General features: G+C 54.6%; 2 protein-coding genes across 2 annotated transcripts; both read right to left on the minus strand.

Moving 5' to 3' along the window:
• Positions 1–9482: 9482 nt before the first annotated feature.
• On the minus strand, positions 9483–15533 carry VOLCADRAFT_103443 (uncharacterized protein; the record flags this gene model as incomplete). The annotated part of the gene is made up of 11 exons (XM_002947435.1): positions 14830–15533; positions 14645–14679; positions 13657–14039; positions 13038–13134; positions 12462–12606; positions 11545–11667; positions 11211–11337; positions 10881–10937; positions 10654–10806; positions 10076–10261; positions 9483–9752 (listed from the first exon to the last, which is right to left on the minus strand). Exons 1-11 carry the CDS (start codon positions 14868–14870, stop codon positions 9483–9485), a joined length of 1617 nt encoding a protein of 538 aa, XP_002947481.1. The 5' UTR covers positions 14871–15533.
• A 113-nt stretch (positions 15534–15646) lies between these two features.
• On the minus strand, positions 15647–21732 carry VOLCADRAFT_87643 (uncharacterized protein; the record flags this gene model as incomplete). Its single annotated transcript, XM_002947436.1, has 10 exons — positions 15647–15763; positions 16612–16726; positions 16964–17019; positions 17315–17489; positions 17599–17762; positions 18230–18443; positions 18559–18797; positions 19533–19697; positions 20018–20119; positions 20470–21732. The coding sequence occupies 10 exons, from the start codon at positions 21730–21732 to the stop codon at positions 15647–15649; spliced, it is 2610 nt and encodes an 869-aa protein (XP_002947482.1).
• Between the last annotated feature and the right edge of the window lie 217 nt (positions 21733–21949).

Consider the following 21949-nt stretch of genomic DNA (forward strand, 5'->3'; position numbering starts at 1 on the left):
AACTAATATCGATGGCTGCGAACTCTAGTCGAAGCGCTTGGAACCTCGCGATGTAATCGCTGATCGTCTCGCTCGATTCCATCTTGAATTGGGTCAACCGTTGAACCAATAAGCTCTTCGCAGCTCGAGTCTGCTGCCCATACTTAGCCGCCAAAGCAAGCCACAGGTCGTACGCCTTCGCGTGACGCGCGTACAGGGGCTTCTCCAGGACGCGGATGAATTCCTTGATAACGCCCAAAGCTCGCTGGTCTTGCTCGTCTGTCACTACATCCCGCGTAGCCTGCACGGGGCTGATCGCGTTCGCTAGTCCTTTACGTTGAAGGACGCCGATGACGTGCTCCTTCAAGAGGTGAAAGGTGCTAATGGAGAAATAAAAATCCTCCTTATCTATTTTCATCCTTGCCTACAGCTAAGTCCGCACACAGCAGAAAAAGGCACCACCGGGCAAACGGATGACCGCACGCTAAAGCGCGGGGCTCATAACCTGTTAGAGATAAGAGTCCTTCAGTGAACACATCACTCGCTCATATCGTTACACAAGGAGAGAGAGAGAAAGGATACGCAAGCAGTATATAAGCATACCGTAGCCAATCCTGATCCGATGTCGTATTGGGATAACGGCAACTAATCAAACTACCGAAGTGTCAAGCCTGAGTGTACCTAAGAGCACTTTCCAACACCGCTTGTCAAGGGTGAAATGTCTGATGTTGACATATCTAATCCTAAAATGCCGTACGGATGACGAATGGGTGTGCAACGCGTTTTACCCTGGTGAGCAATGGATTTCCACCCGCTTGGCTACATGCCGGTTTGCTTCATAAATATCACAGTAGAAATACTTTCATTACACATTATCACAAAGCATTGTACTCATCCTGTAACTCAGGCAGCAGCAACCACATGGCGACAAGTTTAGTTCGCTCGACTTCGCCGAAACTTTGCGGAGCCCCAGCAGCCCTTATTGGTGATTTTCTTTACCATCGCTGGTGTTCATCCCGCACCCGCGAGTACCACGCACCGTCACACGGTACGGTTTGACAATTTGTCCAAAGCTAAGTTAGAATGGAGTTCCAGCTCCTCAGGTTACCATAAGTTCAAGGTATCACATTTTTTGAGTTGTTCTGTTTTTATGTTTATATGAATTGCATCGCCTGTGTGAGTGCAACCCTGCAGCTGCTCAATTATTTCGCGTCGCATCGCAAACACTATCCCCACAGGATTACGTTGCAATAAGCACCAACCAAACCTCTTGGCCTACTTTCGCTCACCCAAGAGGATGGTTACGACGCACGCGTCCATGGAGTTGACAAGTGCGCTTTCGGCTGCGACGGCGGGAACGGCAGCAGGCGAGTCGAGTGAACGATTTCGACTTTCCGAGCCCCATGGGGCCCTTATTACTATTGCGACCCTTATTTATTTCTTATATCGCAACCCTAATCTTTAATACTCATATGCAATTGCCATCCGAGGTGCCTCGGTCATATTGTGGTGTGTGTGGTGGTTACAGTGGGCTCCAGACTATAAGGAAAAGTAGAGCCAGCGGGCCAGCGTGCCGTGCATTATTACTGCACCTGAGACGAACAGGACAAACAAGACACCTACCCAGACCAGACAACGCAAGTCACCTAGACAGCAGAAAGCGAACCCAAAGGGAAGGCTCAGAAACCCGCGACCGCGGGGGACTTTGCCAATAGGCCCCCCAATTGACGAAAGTCCTCGGACCTCCACCAGAAGGCCCGCCAAAAAATACTGATAGGAACTATTAGACATATTGTACGATTGCAATTGACTTTTGGCTGCTTCTTTCGGAATATCTGGTTCACACAGGAACCTACACTGCTCTCTCCTTCACGCCAGCCACCGCGGTCCTGGGCGGATTGCTGCTTGGGATTGCCACCGCGGGAAAGCTCCTCACGACAGGCCGCGTACTCGGCATCTCTGGAGCAGTCAAGTAAGCGCGTGACCGCGAATATCGCGACAGTTCCAGGCAGTAAGGCATAGTAAATTAAGGATGAGACATACAAATTATCTCTTCACGCGTGAAAATATTTTTTTACCAAAGTACCATTAATCCTGGCAAGTATGAAGGAGATCGGCGATGGAGTCGTTGGTTCGTTTTCGTCGTAGTTAAATGCGTACGGCCGCTGTGCTCCGTGTTGTCCTAGCAGTTCCCCGAAACCGTCCACCGACATGCGGTTGGATGTTCGACCAACCCGCCCTTTGGCGACCATCAGAAGTACAGTTCGGTCTCTGCATTTGATCACGGCACAGGCCTCCCCCGGGTTGCCGCCCGCCGTTCTGTCACTCCTCCAAAACCTGCTGCCTCTCTTGTTGATGCTCCGCCGCCAAGGGGCCTTACTTCCGGCGACCTAGCGAGCTGGCGCTTCGTCTTCGTGCTGGGGCTCGGTCTGGGCAGCGCCGCCCTGGCGCTGGTGCTGCCCAGCGCCCTTCCGGTGTTGCCAAGTGCCTTTCCGGTGAGAAAAGTGTGAGAAAAGCTATGGCATAGAGGATGTTGTAAATTATGACGCTTTTAAAAACGTGCAAAAATCTAAACAGGAAGTTAGGTTAAGAAATGCAAAATGTATGTTCTGATGATAAGCGCTCCGTTGCCGATCCCATACCCCGCTCATTCTGAAACGCAACCGAACACCGCGCCGCCGCTGCTGCTGCAACTGCTGCTACTGCTGCTGCTACTGCTACTGCTACTGCTACTGCTGCTGCACTGCCGTTCTTTTGTCTCCCAACTTGCGACTCGGGACTACAGCCCCCCACAGTCCTTTGCTGCTCCCTCCCTCCCCGGCAGTTGTAGTCTCCATATAATCTACCACCCCTCTCTGTCCCTCTCTGTCCCGTTCGATTGGGATCAGGTCTGGCGGGCAGCGTTGGCTGGGTTGTTAGTGGGCCTGGGCAGCTCTATGGGCAACGGCTGCACCTCCGGACACGGCATTTGCGGATCCGCGCGGCTGTCCATTCGCAGCTTCGCCTACACCGCCACCTTCATGGCTTCAGGAATGTTGACGGCGACCGTCGCGGGGAGCGCCGCCGCGCTCCACATCGCGCCGCTACCGGCGGCGTTGGCGATGCCGACGGCGGCGGAGGCGCAGCTGGCGGCGGCCGTCGCCGCGGGCGGTGTCGCAGCCTTCGCTGCTCTGATTGCCGTACAGCGGCTCATGCAGTGGCGCGCTGCGTCGCAAAGCGGAGCTACCGGTGACGGCTTGAAGCCGTCTGAGCCGCTGCTGACGACGCCACCACAGTCCCCGCAGCAGCTGCAGCAGCCCCGCGGGCTAGAACTGAGCTCGGAACTTTTGGCTGGCGTCATCTTTGCAATGGGCCTGGGGCTGTCCGGCATGACGCATCCCACTAAGGTGAGTACGGCAGTACGGATTATACGAACAAACAGACGAACAAACAGATGTCACTGCTCGTATCTTTCAAGCTGTAAGTACGCTCAGAAGCGCCCTTGGGGTGGGAGGGGGTAGATTCGGGAAGCCAGCAGCCAGCACTTTACAGACAGACAGACAGATGCTCGGTGATATGGTGCTGGACGCATTTTTCCTCTTTTTGCCTTCCTCCGTCGGCCCCCGTCGGCGCCTGTTCCTTTAACTTTTGCATCATCACCATCACCACCATTTTTGGGCGAGGGCCCCCCGGGTGCGAAGCGCCTTTCAGGGGGCCCGAGGCCCCCGGGGTGCAGTGCTGTCAGTCAGTCTGTCAGTCTGTCAGTCAGTCAGTCAGCGTCTTGCGTCTCACGCTGAACTTGCATGCCACGCTGAACTGAGAAGTGCATTTTAAAGCTAATACTAAAATTCCCGATCGATGCACCGAAGGAATATCAATTCACATACATCTGTGCGCGAATATAGCTTTCCGCGGCGTTGGCTTCCCAGACGCCAAAGGGCCCCGGCCTCAAAAGCCATCCTCAACGCATCATCGCGAGTCCCGTACCAACCACAACCAACCATCAGCAATAATATGATATACGCCGCTCATCAGCTCCGCCACACTCCGCAACTCCAGCCCATCCATGCCAACTGCTCCAGCACTTCCTTCCTCGCCTTCTGCTCCGTCTCACGCACATCTCTTACATGTCCTAATAGGCTGGGTTCGCACACTACCAGGAGGCTATAGATGATCAGCAGCCGTTCTTGTTGAGATGGAGACAGCGCGCAATGCGCCGTCCATATGGATTTGCGTTGGTGCCTTCGCAAGGTGTATACACCAGATCCATACATCACTGCAACGCCGCTGGCCGCCGCACCCGGCCCTGGCGTATAGTCCAAACACGACACCGTTCCTCCACTTGCAGCCCAGTGCCGTACAGCCTCCCCTGCGGAATACTGCGGGGCGACTGCTGGCTGCACCGGGGCCGAGCCCTTTTCGGCTTCAAAGAATTTGACCACCCGAGTCATCATCATCATTTCCATCCATTATGGATGATCAGATTGTTGTTATTGTGTAATCCCTTTTCTCATCAAATTGTCCCACTTCCCTTTCCTTCCTTCCTCGGCAGGTGGTTGGTTTTCTGAGCCTGGGGTTGCCCAGCTGGGACCCCTCGCTGCCGTTCGTCATGGCGGGTGCGGTGGCGGTGGCCGTGGTGGCCTACCAGGGCGTCATGCGCTTCAAGTGAGTGGGCTGAGGTGCCTGGAGAGCGCTTGGCAGTTCACTCCACACCACTCCACACCGCTCCACACCACTCTGCAATTACATGCATGGCTCAGACCGCCACCTCCACCAACCCCAGACATACATATATACATGCGAGTTACTTGCGAGCTGACCAGGAACTAAGTTGATGCGCCGTTGATCCGCTAGATTTGGTTGGATGCTGGTGGTGAGTTGCTGAACCCAACGAATACATTCTGAAGTCGGATGGGGTGAACGGATTAGGGTGCCCTTCTCGCAGGGGAGAGCAGGGAACTGCCCCGGGAAAGGGGGCCGCTGGTGAAGCTATACCACCCTGTAACGACATACATATATACATGCACACATACACGAATCAGGTTTCCATTAGCCTGATCTTCCAACATCCGGCCCCCCATCCCCGGCCCCGCAGGATGATGAACAAGCCGTTCTTCTGTCCAGCCTTCCAGATCCCCACCTCGACACTCATAGACGCTAAGTTGCTGGCCGGCGGGGTGCTGTTCGGGGCGGGATGGGGACTCGCGGGGATGTGCCCCGGCCCCGCGCTGGTCGACGCGCTGACGGGTGATGTACGGGTATTGTCGTACGTAGGCGCCATGGTCACGGGCATGTGGCTCGAGGGGCGCTTGAGCGCAGTGTGGGGTCAGTTGCCGGGGTCAGTGCCGGGGGTGGCGGTCCGGGGGCGGGCGGCATAACAGCCGAGGGGCATGTGTGTGTGTGTGTGTGCTGTCCAAAAAGAAGGAAAACGGAGAACAGAGAGCAGTAAGTTGGATATGGGAGCCAAGTACGACGTGGGGGTCGTACGGACAACAACAGGCGAGTCAGGTTTAGTTACGGTCCCTATTGTATAACGATATATATTGAATACAGATATTGAGGCCTGTATTGAGGCCCCATTGGATGATGTCGTGTATATATGTGCGCGTGCGCATGTATGCATGTGTGTGAAGGTGTGTGTGAAGGTTACAAGTATCTGAGCGGGCCTGGCCCTGGCCAGGGGCTGCTGCCCAGCCCCAACGGAAGGACCACCTAAGCTCTCTTCCTCGGACGGGAGAGGGGCGCGAGGGTATGTGTGTATGTATGTGTGTGTAGAGCATTTTTCTGGTGGGCTTGTCGTCGGAATAGGGGTAGATGTCTCCAATCCATACCGATTTGAGAGTGCCCGCCTGCCTTCATTGTTGTTTGGTGCGGGTGTGTGTGTGTTCGTGTGTGTTCGTGTCCTCTTCGTGGCATCACTGCCTTTTTTCTTTCATGCTACTCTCCGTCCCCGTGCTGAGGGTACTTGTGCTGAGTATGTGGATGGCCTGTGCGAGATGGCCGGTTTGTGAGAGATCCATGAGACCGAGGACAAAACCGAGGACGAAGGCGAGGAATGGTACACAAAAGCCCATGTCGAACAGGAACCCAGCCACATTCTAGAACCAGATCCTGTGGCGCCCATCTCAGGGTTTGGTCGTCCTTTTTGAAAACTGACTAACGGGAAAACGCTCGAGGAAATGGAAACAATCTTTTTAAACAAAGAAAGGGTGTGTAACGCTTACATAACCTGACGTAATCAGGGCGACGGCGGGAGACGGCGAATTTCATCAGGTGCGGACGTTAGTATGTACGTGTACGTAATAATAATAACGGTGTATGTAGATGTAGCTGCTGTACTTGAAATACCTGGCTGGAGTTCCGGGTGCACGACTCACGGCCCTACGAGCAATCGCAAAGCCTCCTTAATATTGTACCTGTGTTGGGGTAGACTATGTTAAATGCTGCAGGTGCGTGACACACTCCACGCACAAGTCCACCCCATGGTTGCCTTCATGTGACAGTCGGATGCATGCTGCGGCAGGGCCGGACTGAAGGAACAATGATACACGAGATGTGCGGCTGGTAGCTACCAACAGTCCTGCAAGGCAGTATAAGGCAGGACAGCAAACTCCCTTGAAGAGGGTATTTTGGGGAGCGAATTGGTACGCTGCTGCAACACACATGCGATGACATGTATAAAGGTATGCAGTCAGTACATGTATTTCCTTACCGGGAACTGTTGTCATGTTGTGTGTTGGTGACCATGTTTGCGGTGAAGGGTGGCCCTCTCCGCCTCAGTCGGGGGCACCCACAGCATGTTGCCATCGTGCAGGCAGTCGGGTGTGACCTGGCCGTTCTTTGCCAGGTGGGTTGTGAAGTTGTCCTTCAGGCCATTGTAGCGAGATGGGTGCTGATGTGGGAGGGGAGACGCCGGCGATTGCAGCATGCACCTACTGTAGCTGTAGGCAGATCCCTGGGCTGCCAGGGGTGCCCGGAATCTCGTGGTAACTTTGCTGTCATCATCCTGTAGAAGGCCGACATTCTGAATGGTGACAGGCTCCGTACCGGGCCGTTGTGCCTGTTGAACACACAAGACGTGGTTCAGTATGCAGGAATGATAGGGATTTGGGTGTTCCCTGTATGGCAATATAGTGTGGTGTTAGAACACGCACTCAACACCCCTTCCGAGATTCCGAAATCGTTGGGAGGATAACCACCAGTAGGATTGCTTCGACCCCAGGGTGAGAACCCCACGGGGAGCAGTGGAGCAGTGGGAGGGCGCTGTGATTACGGACAATGGATCCGCTGGCGGCATATCACAAGGGAGCCACCGCCTTTTGCATTCCATTATAAGAGGGACTTCAAGCTCTTTTGGTTTCTTATAGCAGTAGCGTACAGTTCAGGTACTGTTTATCACACTTATCAAACTCTCCTTCACGGGTTGGCGGTTTTGTGGCCGTTCGGCTGGTGGACGTGAACGTTCGCTTGAGGCCCTGCCAGGAGTCCAGGAAACGAAATCCGAATGGCCACGAAACTGTCCTCCACCAATTGAACAGCGTCGGTAGTGGCGATACCAACTTCAACATGCATCATGTAAGCCAACCTTGCGAAAACTAAAATATGCAAACACCGTGAAAGGCGTTGCTGTATTTATTGTGCTTCGGCCAGACGCAAGCAACAGACGCCAGAAAGGGACACGGAAATAAGCAGCAGGCCGTCCGAAAATGGTGGCGGTACTGGTGGCGGTACCCAGTTTAGAGCGAGGACGGTGCATCGCCCTTGCGCTGCACCGCAGCTCCATCTCGCAGAGCACGCCTTGCTGGGGCACCAGCACCGAAACAACACACGACCGACACGCCCAGACACACGCAGGTTTCCAGGTCCTGCATATCAACCCTAAAGAACACTCCGTCCCCTCCTCCTACCTATGCACCGTGACGAATCCACCATTGGCCTAAATAGCTTTATGCTCGCATCCTTTCCTTACTTCCAATTCAAGTCGAGAAGAGTCATTCCGAGCCACCCTTGAGGTGATAGCTGCACATGTATGTATGTGATGTAATATAATGAGTCCAACATGAACGGTAGTCGCAGCGATGGGAGCCTCCGTAAACGCAACGGGGACATACAGCTGCAACTCCAAGAGCGGTCTTGGCTGGCATCTTTGTGCCCCAAAGTCGCAAGAGATGTCAGCTGCCGCCCCAAAGCCCCTAATCGCTTGATCCGTAGCAGCCATATGGCGGCAGCAGCAGTAGCGACAGCAATTGCTAACAACAGCATTAGCTGCAACTGTCACAACAGCAGCACATCCACGGTGGCAATGGAATAACGCACGCTCACTAAAATGTGTACGTTTGAATCAAGGAGACAAAAAAGCAAAAGCAGCAGCAATACCAGTAGTAAGAGCAATTATAAACAGCAGTATCAATAGCAGCAGTAATAGAAATAGCAACAGCAGCAACAACATCCGGCCTCCAGTGCTCGCTGCATCAGGCGTGTGCACATCGAAGCCCCGGTCGGACCCGGTCCCATAATATGCCTATTATCCACGCTCCCTCCCACATAGCCCCACCACCTTCCAACCATCCTTCCCTCAAACACGCATTTCATCCCACACTGAACATGCAATGCGCGCGCGCAGCAAGCAACGCGCGCGCGCGCGTTTACTCCGCCGCTAAACATTCAGCCGCATTCCCCGCCCTCGGTCGGAGTGGTGGCTCGGCTCTACTCGGCAGCACCGTCCCCTCACCTGATACAATTCGTTCCACGTCCTGGCGAAAAGGACTACGCACTCACTCCCTCCACGCTCCCTCACCCCTCACTAGCCGCACCATCTATGCCCTCGCGCCATACCCACACCTCCGTCACAAACCTCCACACCTCCCTCCATGCTCAATCACTAGCTGCACCTTCCGTCACAAACGCCGTCTGTAACCCCAGCGTCGTCTTCATCTACATCCACAACCTACGTCAAAACGCACGAGCATCACCCACCGCTTCGTCCAGCCGCAGCTCGTAGGTGTATGTGTGGATGTGGGTTCTTAATGGACTGGATGCGCGTGCACCACATCCACACAGGTCGCATATCAGGTCGCCCTTACACCATGCACCCGATGACAAGCCCCCGCGGGACCCCCCCTAGAGTAGCTCAACGCTGAAAACTGCAGACTTATGCGATGCAATGCCATGCCCGGCAGCCCAACTGGGCCTCAGGCAGAGCAGGTACGTTGGAACCACTCCCCGGTCCGCAACTGGGTCGGTAAAACCCGGCAGATAACCCAATGCAGCCATCTGGTTCAGGATGGCCAAAGTTCAGTACAAGTTCAGTACAGGTTTAGTCCAGCTCTTTTGTCCAATGTGTGCGTGCAGTCCCCTGCTGTATTGCCCCCACTGCACTACCTGGCACCACATCTGCTCTGCTCTGCTGCTGAATCGTCCGCCCAAGCGGTTCTGTTCTGTCATGATGTGATGTCATGTCCGGATTTTTTTAACCACCACTACAATTGGCATCTGATCCCTCTTGCCCCTTAGCCACCTCACTTTCATTCCCGCCGCTTCATTCCCTGCAACCCGCGATTATTGCTGCTACTGCTACTGCTTCCTGCCGTTTTTAAGGCCGCCTTCGCGGCCATCTTGGTTGTTTGCAGCACAGGTCTCCGGGCCCCCAGCGCAGCCAGCAGCATCTCCTTGTTCTGCAGCCGCAGCAGCCCACACGGCGAGTCGTCCTGCAGTGCGCCCACCTCCAGCGGCAACGGCTGCACATTGGCCTTGCGAACCACCGAATACACCACCGGATCCAGCTGGGCCAGGGCCTGAATAGGCAACACAGGATAACACAGTACACGGGAGAAATGGGCCGCATGAAGATACATTTGCGATTTCACGCATGGCCCAAACATGCAGACATGTACATCTACACAACTTGAGGCTAATAATTTATATTCCATTTCTTTGTCTGATTCCTTTTTACTGACAAAAGCAGACACAGCTCCAAAAAATTTTTCATCATTCAAATTTTTTGGCAACTGGCAACCATGACACTAACAGACAGATGCAACAAGAGGTATGGGTTGGGAAGGGGCAGATAGACATTAGCGACCGGGAGGGCGTGCGTGCGTGCGTACATCGTACGTACTTTGGCAAAGTCGTACAGGTCTAGATCCACGGTCTGTGCCTTGAGAAGCTTGTCGAGGTCTTCGGGGATGTAGGCGGTCGTGTTGAACTCGGCCTCGCGGATCTGGGAGTCCTTGTCGTGGACATCGTCCAAGGTGTATTTCCAGCCCACCCCGTAGGTGGTGATGAGGTTCTTGACTATGCTGGCCTGTCCCCACCAGCAGCAGTAGCAGCATCAACAGCAACACCAGCAGCAGCACAACCACCACCAACAGCAGTAGCACCACCAACAGCAGCAGTAGCATCAGCAAGAGGCCAGGCAGTGAAGAGAGAGGTCGCACAGTCTTACGGCACACAATCTCAAAAGAGCCCCACATCCTGCTGACTTCTGGCCAACAAAACGCACAAAAACACTACATGAGGGTACAACAACCATAGTGCAACACCATTGACATGCTTCCAGCACAACACTACAACTCCAACAGTGCCCATCCATGCAACCCCCCCGCATACCCCCAAACACACTTTTCATTCCATCCCCCTTCTGTCCCCACTCCGTCCCCCCTCCCACAGCCTCCCCAACGCCTCCCGGCGACTTACCTGCTCCAGAACCACCACCATGTCAAACTGCGCCAGAACGTGTTTGGCCAGTCTCAACATGTCCGGAGTCACTGCCCCCACTGGCACATGGAAGGCCGCCTCACCCAGCAGCGACCGAACAAAGTAGTTATCAACGATGGCGGGGCCCAGGGACTGGAGGAATTGGGGGGAGGAGGACAGCAGGTAGCGGAGAGGAGGGGGTTGTTAAGGAGGCTGAGGGGAGGCACTTGTGGCAGAGCCGGAGCCACCAGGGGAATGGTACAGAGGTGGAAGCATGGGGCAGCCTGGGGCAGCAGGCGAGAGAGAACGCAGTGAGAGGGAAAGGGCATGAGAGAGGCTATGTGCCAACATGAGGCGTGTAGGAAGGCGGCCAGGGATGCGAGGCGAGCTGGGGGCTGATGGCAGGGGTAAGTGGCAAGGTGGGCTGCAAGGGCGGCAAGGTGAGGTGGCCGGGTGTTTTCCAGCGGTCCAACAAGATTGCCTTGCACCGGGCAAGAGCCGCAAGTGGAGATAGCACCTTACAATATGGCACTGTGCCACACACTACGGCACCGTACCTGCCAGAACTCCGATGTACGATTGGCGTACATTCGGTTGAATAGCAGTGTGTCATTGTAGCCCCTGTCACCGCTCATAGTCCACATCACAAACTTCATGTGTGACACTAGCCGCTTTAGAGGGTCGCTGCAGGTAGGGAGGCAGGGAGGGAGGTAGGGAGGGAGACGATGGCAGGTAGGCAGGGAGGGAGAGGACGGGAGTGACAATATGTAACAGTACCGGGCGCTTAGCGTCTGATAATTAGAATGAGTACAATCTAAACCCCTTAATAAAAGATCAATCCATTGGAGGGCAAGTCTGGTGCCAGCAGCCGCGGTAATTCCACTAACTTACCGTAGCACGATTGCGTTGAAGAAGTCGCTGCACATGTGCGCGTTGTCCATGCCCTTATGCCCCCCATGTACCGTGTACTCATTGGAATAGTAGTTGTACCCGCGAGTGGCGACCAGACGTCTTCTGGCGGCACAGGCGGCCACATCGTGACTCTTACGATAAGTACCATATCGCGAAAACCTGGTTCATGGTGCATTACATAATTTTGAGGAAGAGTAAGGTGGGGGGCGAGGAAGAGAACGGGAAGGAGATGGAGGGCCTGACAGACCACCGAGGAGGTGGCAAGGGTGCGATATGGCTGTATGGCTGTATGGGGACGTGTATGGAGGGTTGAGCTGCGACAGCACTGAGACTCCTGGAGCGCCTCTCACACCCTCATTACACACGTACCACGCCATGCACGTATGTTACATACATACGTACATGCATAGAGCCAACCATTATGTTAACATGCATACGGCCCCAGCTGTTGCCTAATCAGGACTGTGTATAACCTTCGGTGGATAGCTGCTCCTGTGGCTGCAGTGACAAGCAGCAGACCCACAGCCCAGTCCAGTCAAGAACAGCACCTGCACAATCTATCTAGCTACCCTAATCCACCTGGTCAGCTCAGCAAGCCCAGCAGCCCGGCAGCACACCCATCCACCAGGATATTAAAAGTCAACAACTTCAACACAGAAGAACAGCGAGCCAGGAGCGCAACTCTCGTCCAGCTCTTACTCAGCAAGTCAGCTAGCTCGCGGCTCCTAACCGTCCCGCGAGGTCAACCAACCCGCAATGCCTAGTTAGGCAAACCAGTCAACACGTGCAATTGACCAGTCTCAAAGGCAGCCCAAAGCCCTAAGTGGCCTTACTACGATATAAAGTCAACACAACTGGCCCCTGTTCCTGCCAGTCGCCAGAGGTGCATCACGCACCTCTTCAACACATACTGGGGTACTCGGTACACGGGGACTTGCAACATGTGGAACGTCATGTTCAGCCACCGGACCTTATCATCAAACTTCTTTATCTGACAGACGTACGACTTGTCGTACCGCTCCGTTGTACAGCCGTTGAGTTCTGGGGAGGGAGTTTGCGCCAAGGTCAGTTGCGGGGTAACATTACGGGCATTTTTTTATCTATAGGAATACCGACGCCCAAAGCAACAACTGCCATTTAAACTTTTCACCAACTGCCGAAGCCACCCGCGCAGCCATGCAACTGCACTGCACCCCCCTGATTGTGTGCTCTGTGGCTGCGGAGCCTTGTCTCAACAAATGTTCGCGCGACAATTGTGAGTTTATTTTAGATATGCCGCCTGTTTTCAAGGTTTCGGGGCGGGGCTCCGTTTTACATCCAGCACCGTTTTAACCGAAGATGCGCGCTTTGTTCTTCGGCTCAGCTCTTGTCAAAAATGCTCTCGTCAGTTCAATTTGACGAGGTGCGCTCATCTACACACAGGCTCAGAGTCAGTGAAAGGAATGGAAATCCACCGTTTGCCTGTCACCCACCTGCTATATGGCACCAGCTGGTGCCCCCCGATTTGGAAACGTGTAAATACTCCATGACACCCTTGTGCACGGCACCTATTCGGTGCGCGTTGTACAACTGCATGGGAGGGCAGGAGGGCCGGTTAGGTTTTCCGGGAGTGTGTGCTGGGGGCCCCCTTGGTGATATTGCAGCTGAAGGTTGCTAGTGTTTTTGTGTCGTTGCGATGCAATGGCGACATGCCTGGGATGTACATAGGAGACTGTGTGCGACCATGCACGTATGCACGCCCGCACGCACGTGCTAGCAACAGATTGCACCAATAGGCAAGCAGAAAGCGTTCACGCAAAGCCGTAGGGGTATGGATTTGCGGCGGGCGCTGGAGTCACACAGATTTACAAGACTGGGTGCTTTCGTAGCCGCTGGTCGGCGCAACGTCCCCAAATAGGAGCGGCCTGCGGAGAAGTGCCGCGATCAGGAAATCGGATGTGGACCCGCGCACGCAAAAACCCGTTCACATGTAGATGCACGCATGCCAGCTGGTAACTGCAACCATGCCCGATGGTAGGCACGTTGACCAGGCCAGGGGCGTGAAGATGGTTGATCCCGCTGCAGCCCGAACGGGCCACCCTATATACACACCTTGAGGAGGAAGTCCTGTACTTTCGCCGCACTCGCGTCGGGAAGCTGGGCGCCATGTTCCAGCCAGTGCTTTAATAAAGAGCCCACAAGAAGACGCCGGACCATTGCAAAACTTTTGGTCTCGTTGAGCTTAGGTACAAGCTGCCCGACCCGGTCGGCCCAATCATCTAGTTTACTGGTTGCCAATGACTGCGCAATGCTTGTTCCAAGCTGCCTCGCCCGAGCGTCCTCGTACTCAGGGATGTGGAGCAGCTCCTCGCCTGACCTACTGATGCCTAACGCCAAAAGCGTGTCAAGATGCGTCAAAAGGGCTTTTCGCGCCTTTTCGTCGTTTGCTTCGGTCCCGAAAAGCTCCATAAGCACATCTTGAACAGGGTTTGATGCTGCAATTGTGGACAAAAGTCCAAGGCAGCATACGAATAAAGTGGAGAAACTTATAGAAAAGCGCGTCATTTACACAATGTAGATCAGCGTTTTCAAAATAAAGCAAAGGAAAATCATTTCCACGGAGAAACCGTCACACCAAACTCTTCGTCTATCCCACAGTTTCTACATGCAAATTTTATCAAAACTAGGTCAAGGCATGTCAACTCTAGTGCTGAATACTCTTTAATATCTTAATTTCTTTAATGCTGATGCCATAGCCCCATCCCACCAGTTAGCATCAAACGTGTCTGGATTTGGAATCAGGAGTCGGCCGCAGGTCTCGGAGCCGCTCCCTCATGTGCTGTGCAGAACTTATATGGCGTTGTGCACATCGGAATATATAATTAGCACCAGTCGAGAGTGATAGCTGGGTATCCGCCTGGAAATAAAGATCGAAGGGCGTGTCGCCGGTCTGAATATGTTTTTGGGATGCATATGGTACCTCTGCTGTTGTAAATATTAAAATTTTGGGGCTCAATCCACGCAATTGTCCATTTCACAGTGCAGCTGAGCCTTTCAGACCGTTTATCGCATCACCCACGCACCACGCACGTCCACGCACCATCCGCCCGCCACATCGGGTCGCATATGCGCTCCCTGTCCCGAGGAACGCAGAAACACAACCGACGACGACGGTTACCATTACCGCCTGACGCCCTATATAATGCTTCGGAATAGCGGCGTCACAATCTTGAATATTTTGAAAACCATAAACGACTGGATGTCATCTAAACCACTAAACCTAACCTGATGCCCAGTTGGCCACCATACCAGTCCAAACGATCCATTGGGCTCCTTGGCCATCGCTACTACGCAACGGTACCGCAGCATGCACCTCAAGGAAAAGAAGGAATTCGAACAGGCCTTAACACATCCACAAAAATTGTTAACCCTTCGTTTGCATCCGAGATCTTTCGTTAAAGACCATAACCCAGATCCGAACTCTGTCTTTTCCTCCTAAACCCCACCTTCCACTGGCACCATATCACATCCCACGTAAAGCCCTACCTCACCGCCGTCCTCCTGCCGTATTGCCACCGCGCGCGTAAATCACCGCCAACGTGTTCTTATTACTGCTGCAGGCGCGTTGGCGCACATAGCTCTCCTTTTTTACAGGGTGGTTAAGCTTCACCAGTGGCCTCCTTCCCGAGGCAGTTCCCTGCTCTCCCTTACTAGAGGGGCACCCTAAGCCATTCACCCCATCCGACTTCAGAGTGTACTCTTTGAGTTTGGCAACTCACCACCAGCATCCAACCAAATCTAGCGGATCAACGGCGCCTCAACTTAGTTCCTGGTCAGCCCGCGAATTGATTTTATCACGTCCTACACCGTCCACAAGATGGGGGGCCACCTCCCATTTCACCACCTCTCAAACACCCGAGAGGTCGGCAGGCGGATTTGAACCCGGGTCGGCCGGGAGCAGAAGTCAGGCCTTAACCTCTGCCTGTTTGCGCTTAGACATGCTTATCCAGGACTGGTAGATAAACTGACCCCCGACAACCGCTGCTAACTGCTGTGTTGTTAACCACCCTCCTGCCACTGCCACTGTCCGCAAGTGCTGCTATCACCCGCCGACAACACTGCCACTGGTGTGAGCGTTGCTGCTATCGTTCAGGGTCATTTGAATTGGGTGGCTCGTGACGTAGCGGCGTGTCTTGTTGACCACAGAAGTTGGGCATGCCTGCGGAAAGAGAAAAAGGATACAAAAATGCGGCGTTCAATGTTTGGGGGTCTTAGGGAGAGGGAAATCACATGCTAGAGACAATGGATCAGCTAAAGCAGAGTTGGAAATTGCACAAACGAATCTTTAGGAATAGATTCAAGATCAGGAAAAGAAAAGACTACATTCCCGAAAAAACCCGAATACTTCCAACTGGAAAAACAACTTCGAAACTTGATAAAGGAAAAAGAGAGTTTGGCAGCAAACACCGTGAAAGGGGAGCGGGCGGCGCCCCCCCCCGAACTCAACATCCAACCCCACACACCCCCACACACCCCACACACCCCCACACACCCCTACACGTACAGAGACCCCAGGAAACCCACGGCCCAACCCAACCCAGGCCGCTTCACCCCGCTTGACCCACTATACCCGGATGACCTGATTTTGCAGCCTCGACAGCATCAGCCGCTAAAACATCACCAATCCCCCATTCGGGACACGCAATCCACAACCTATACAGTCTATCGCACCTGACGACACCCTTCTCGCCGTCACTGGTCGCCACTGGTCCAACAACCCACCCTGTGGCCCTTCCGTCACCCCATCCTTCATCCTGAACCCGCCATCTTCCTCCTCTTCCCATTGGTCTACAAGCTCCCCCCCTCACCACCCTTCGCCCGGATGGAGTGGAGTGTGTTTTCCGTTCTTGCCTAATCAGCAACTGAAACCGTTATTCCTTAGGAAGCGCCGTTTCCTTGTGGAACCGCCTACCCACCGATGCCATCGCATCAGCACCACACGACCCGAACCACCTCAATCCCAACCCACTTCGCAGCCCCAGAAACCCCTCCCCGCTTCTTCCTCACTTGCGGGAACATGATGTCAAAATTGTACTGGTCGTTGAAGTGGGGCTGCTGCTCCGGAACCAACTCAAGGTTCATCTTCTTTGCCATGATGCGGCTTGAGACCGCGTCCATGGCCCTTAGGGTGCGAGGGAAAGAGCGACAAAGAAGAACAGCAGTTGCAGTAGCAGTAGCAGGACCGTATTACAACGGAGTGCAGTTCAGCAGAGGTCGAGATGTGCAAAAGCAATCTGTACAAAAGCGAGGAAGTGGAGAAGCGCCTTTGGAAAGAAGGAAACAGAGGAGGGCCAGGGAGAGATATATAGGAGACGACGGCAGCTCGGAGAGGTAGAAGCGAGCGCAAGGAGAGTCGTACCTTTCCAATGCGTCTGTCGCAATCCTCACGTCGATATCTGGACCCTGGTAGCGCACCTGGAGTCAATCCCCGGTAGAAAGGAGATGTGGGAGGGAGGAAGGAACGAAAAAGAGGCAGGCGCAACGATAGCGTTGTGGAAAATGTGTTTTGCCAGCAGGGCCCGGCAAATGCTACCGGGCCTCTCGGACTTTGCACCACACTCCCAACACGCTTTGCACCACACTCCCATCACATACCAAACACACTCCACGGTGTTTGGAAGTACACTTCCCCACTGTAACCGTCCAAACATATTCATTCCTTCATTCACACAACACTCCCCACGACACACACGCATACACACATACACACCTGCTCGTAGTACGCGCCCACGTTGTGCGCCAGGGAGGGGAAGAGGTTGAGCATGTTGCCAGTCTGTGCCTCCTCCCACCCCAACCCCGCCAGCTCTAACAGTGCAGATTCTCCAGCAGTCAATGAGGTGATGAACGTGAGCGCGGCGCCATGGACACCGATCAGGACGCCGGTCCTGCGACATGAAGGAAAAGTTGGATAAAGATTGTACACCAACCACCAACTGCCAACCACCCCAACTGCTACAATGGCATTCACTCTTGTCCTGCCTTACCCTCCTTTACCTGTATATTGTCAAGAGCTGGTCCGGGTAGTACGGCCAGTCGCTGAACTCCCCGAAAACCAAGTCGAACTGCACATTGGAGTTCCGGCATCCCGCCATACCCTCGTCTCCCCCGTAATAGCGCGCCAGCAGGCAGGAGCGGGAGTTCCACCGCAATATGGCCGACTGAGGCAACGGCAGAGAGAAGAGGGGGAAGGGGGAAAGGGGGATACGTATGTGTGTTTACATACGTGTATTTTAAGTTATACGTGATAATATAGGTGGTCAACTTTGCCGAATGACGCCCAAAGCACCGACTGCCATAGGAGCCCCAGGAGCAATTACAATATCCTACACGACTGCCCGGGGAAACGGGAGAAAGGAAGGAGACGAACTAGAGGCCGAGTAGGAGAAGTGAACAGGGAAGGAGCAATCACCCGCGCCTCTCTCTCACATTCTCATTCTCACATTCTCACTATTTTTCTCTCTTTCTCACACACACATTCTCTCACATTCTCTCTCACACTCCCATTCTCATTCACATCCTCACTCACATTTCCGTTCTCACTCGCATTCTCGTTCTCGCATTCTCACATTCTCACTTGTTCACACTCTCGCTCTCACCAACCTCCGTCAACCCATGAATAGCCCACCTGCAGCGCCGTCACCACCTCATTCTCATTGGGCACCATCCGAGCCGACTGCCACTCCGTCATGCCCGCGCCGCTAGTCAGGCGAAGTGCCTCCAGGTTACGGCGGCTCGTCCAAACCACAGCGCGCCGTACGATGCCACCGGTTTCGGAGGCGTGATGATGCACACGGGACAAGTAGGCGGGATCCAGCTCCTTGTGAAGGTTCCGGAGCCACCTGGCGCAGGGAGGACAGCAGCTACATAGGTATTCCTTCAAAAACACGGCGCTTGCCGTACGTACGACACACAGGCTAAACAGCTGGGGAGAGTCTCGGGACGGCCGCCATTCACCTGTGCACTCCAACCATGATTGGCGAGAAGCAGCGCGACGTGTTGGGATTGGGGTTGAAGGCAATGGAGTTTGTGAAGGCATTGATAAACAACGCCGTGCGGAAGCAGGTATTTGGCGGGTAGGGCGCCTCGGCAAGGTGGCGAAGGCGGTACGGGTAGGAGATGGCCGCGTAGGTGGCTCGGTAGGAAGCGTGGGGCATCTGGTCAGCAATGACGATCTGGACTCCCTGATTGCGAATCTGCGAAATTACATCCAGTTCAATTCCGACGCGGCGCAGTTAATTAATATATTAAGGGGAGTATCAGAAGATTAGCAATTAAGGAGGAGCATAATCAGTACGGGCCTGCGGTGGCAGATGTCATGAGGTTTGGCGGGTTTCGAACACACGGCACAGGATATGGAAACCTGCGGGGTCCTCCGGATCTCATCGTTGCGGATGGCCAGTTTGGCTGGTAGGGCAGTTAAGTGGTATGCATAGGACGGGAAGTAAAATATTTTATGTTATTGAGCGCTACAATTGCCGGGACCTTGGCTTCAGGGGAGCGAGGAACGTACTGTTATGGCCGAGGCTTTCCACCCAGCTGCGGCTACGTTTCTACGTTTCAGAGTTCTGGGAGGCGAGCCGAGCTCCGGCGCGTGGAGCTACTGCGGGCGGGAGAGGACGATGCCGTCCCCACTGGGCGCCAAAATAATGGCAACTAGTCAGGGGGTGGTGAGCGAGTGCTGCATTGGCCTCCCGTATCCGCAGGCTCCCTTCCTACCTACCTACCAGCCGCTACCAGGTTCGAGATATAAAAACCCTCCCCCTCCTCCTCCACATCCCTCACCCCCCTCCCTCTTAAACCCTCACGGCACGGCACGTACGGACTAACCCCAGTCGTCCAGATCTCTCGTACAAATCCAGTTTCCCGTGCCCAGCCCCCCCCAGCACTTCTACATCTCCGGCACTCTATTACGGCATCGTACGACTGACCTCTGTCAAATTGGCAACAGCCAGGCTAGTAAAGATGGTGGCCAGAACTTCCAGCTCGTGTAGCGTGTGTGTGTATCGGTCTCGGAGCACGAATGCGACGGGGTGCTCAACCACATGTCCACTGCCCGATGCACAATGCTGCCGTACAGAGTCGTACGCATTGTCCTGTGGGATGCCGGATGCGCAGCCAGGCGGCGCCACCGGTGGCGACAATCGAGGGCGGTTGGGGTGGAAACGACATACATACTGACAGAACAGCGTCAGTCGCGATGCAATGCAAGGCGATGTGATGTAATACAAACCCCTGGGCGAATCTTATTGTTATCGCATACCCTTGCGTCTTCAGTCATCCGCGGATGGATGGCGGCGGCGCCGCCGCCGGCCCCCATCCAACCGCTCCTAAAAGTCCCTACCAGGCGTACCTCCCTACCTGCCCAATTCCCCCTACCTGCCCCCTGCCCACCCCCCTCCTCGCCCCGTACTACCTGCGCGTTCCACCACCACACGCGGTTCTTGTAGCCCTTGGTCAGATTGCGTTCCGCCAGCAGAGATGACTGAACGGTGCAACCCAGCTTCACAGCTCCTACCTGGCAAACCCAGTGTGCCGCGGGTTGGGGATTTGGGCGGAGGAGTTGGGGTTGAGGCTGGCGGTCGGGGAAATATCTTGGCGACGAATCACTAAATAGGGGCGGGGGGGGCCTGGCGGAGAGGGTCGGGAATGCAGATATGAATGGAATCGGGACGAGGGAGGGAAAGGCGTCGGCTGCGGGGGAAGAGCCAGGGATTGGCCTCTTCTCCCCCACCTGCCCCCCTCCCACCCTCCCCCCGCCACACCAACCCCCTGCCACCCACTCAAAACACACCACACTCACCCACGCCTTATCACAAAACCCCACTCTGCCGCCCCCATTTCCACCCAACCCTAACCACGGCTGACCTTTGGTTTCGGGAAGCGCACTTCGAAGCCTTCGTTTTGGCCGTCGTAGAAGCCGCATGTATCCAGGACAACGTTGCGTCCCACGCACATGAGCTGTGCGTCCTTGTAACCCACATCGCGAGGCATGGAGGGTTGCAGATAACAGCTCACGGAGGACTTGAAGCTGCTATTGACGGCCGTAAGCGCGGGGACCTCGACGTCGGGCTCGAAGGCGGCGAGGAAAGCGGCGCGGCGCTTGGCTAGCCAGGCAGCCTTCTTTGCAGCGGCGGCGGCGGCGGCTGTTGCACCGCCGCCGACGGCCTTGGCATCCTCGTTGCCTTCGCCTTCGCCGCTGTTATCATCATTATCGTCGTCGCCGGCATCGTTGTACACGTCGGACGTGTCGCCGGCATCGTCAGATTTCTTCGTGTTGACGTACTTTAGGATTTTGTACATCAGGCTGCTACTGCTGTTGCCATTCTCCGTGGCTTGGAGGTGTCGCCGGGCCATGGCGTGTGCACTACTGCTACTGCAACTGATTTGGCTGCTACAGCGGCTGGCACTGCAAGGTTTGGGATCAAGGACATGACTGGAAGCGGAGTGCTGGCCCGACAAGCAGTCAGTTGCTCGTCCGTTCGGGCGGCCATCTATGGCACCAGCCATTTGGTCTTCAAGATGTTTGCGAGACACGACGTAGCGCGCCTTGGCAGTGACAGCGACGGTAGAGGCAAGACCAAGGGTGCTGCTGGAGTGCTGCTGCATTAGCGTCCGGCGCTTTCCAGCCCCAGCCCCAGCGGCAGACCCCGCAGTAGCAGCTGCGTCGATTTCACTTCCGGTCTTGTTCAGCGCTTTCAACAGCTGCTGCCGCTTCCTCCACGCCTGTTGTTTTTTTAGTAGGCGCTCGCGAAACACGGCGAGCGAGGATGAAGATCGCGATACCCCCGTGAGCTTCCCATCGCTACCAAGCGTCGCTTCGGACTTGCACAAACGAAAGTGGTGATGCTTCTGATCGGTGATGAACGTGTATCCATACCGCGTCTCACATTCGTCAGAGAGCTTGATGCCCACTTGCTTCATGTGCGCAATGCCGTCCATGACAAAACGCACAGCGTCGTTGTGTTCAACGTCCGCTGCGGTAATGTCCGAAATGAGAGCATCGTCTAGAGTATGGCCCCTTCGTTTTGTTTGTCTAGGCCGCAAGGTGAGTGCCCCAGCGCTCATGACCAGCAACATGACCAGCAACAGACGGAATGCCCCGCCATGACTGCTCCAATAAGCAGCCATGGCGAGCCTAACGAGTTCACTTCGGACGTCAATACGCGCTACTTGAATAACACGTAACTAAAAATAGACACCAAGCCCTGAAGCCTAAAGGATTTGTAATATACAAATTAAGGAGGTATGTGGCTTAGTTGACTGCATATCCATTAATCAGGCTGCCTGTTGGCATAAATGACGCACGACGCTCGCAGCAATTATCGTCAAAAGGCTAGGGATGTAT

This window comes from Volvox carteri (assembly GCF_000143455.1).
Source record: "Volvox carteri f. nagariensis unplaced genomic scaffold VOLCAscaffold_6, whole genome shotgun sequence".
In the NCBI taxonomy this organism is placed as follows: domain Eukaryota; kingdom Viridiplantae; phylum Chlorophyta; class Chlorophyceae; order Chlamydomonadales; family Volvocaceae; genus Volvox; species Volvox carteri.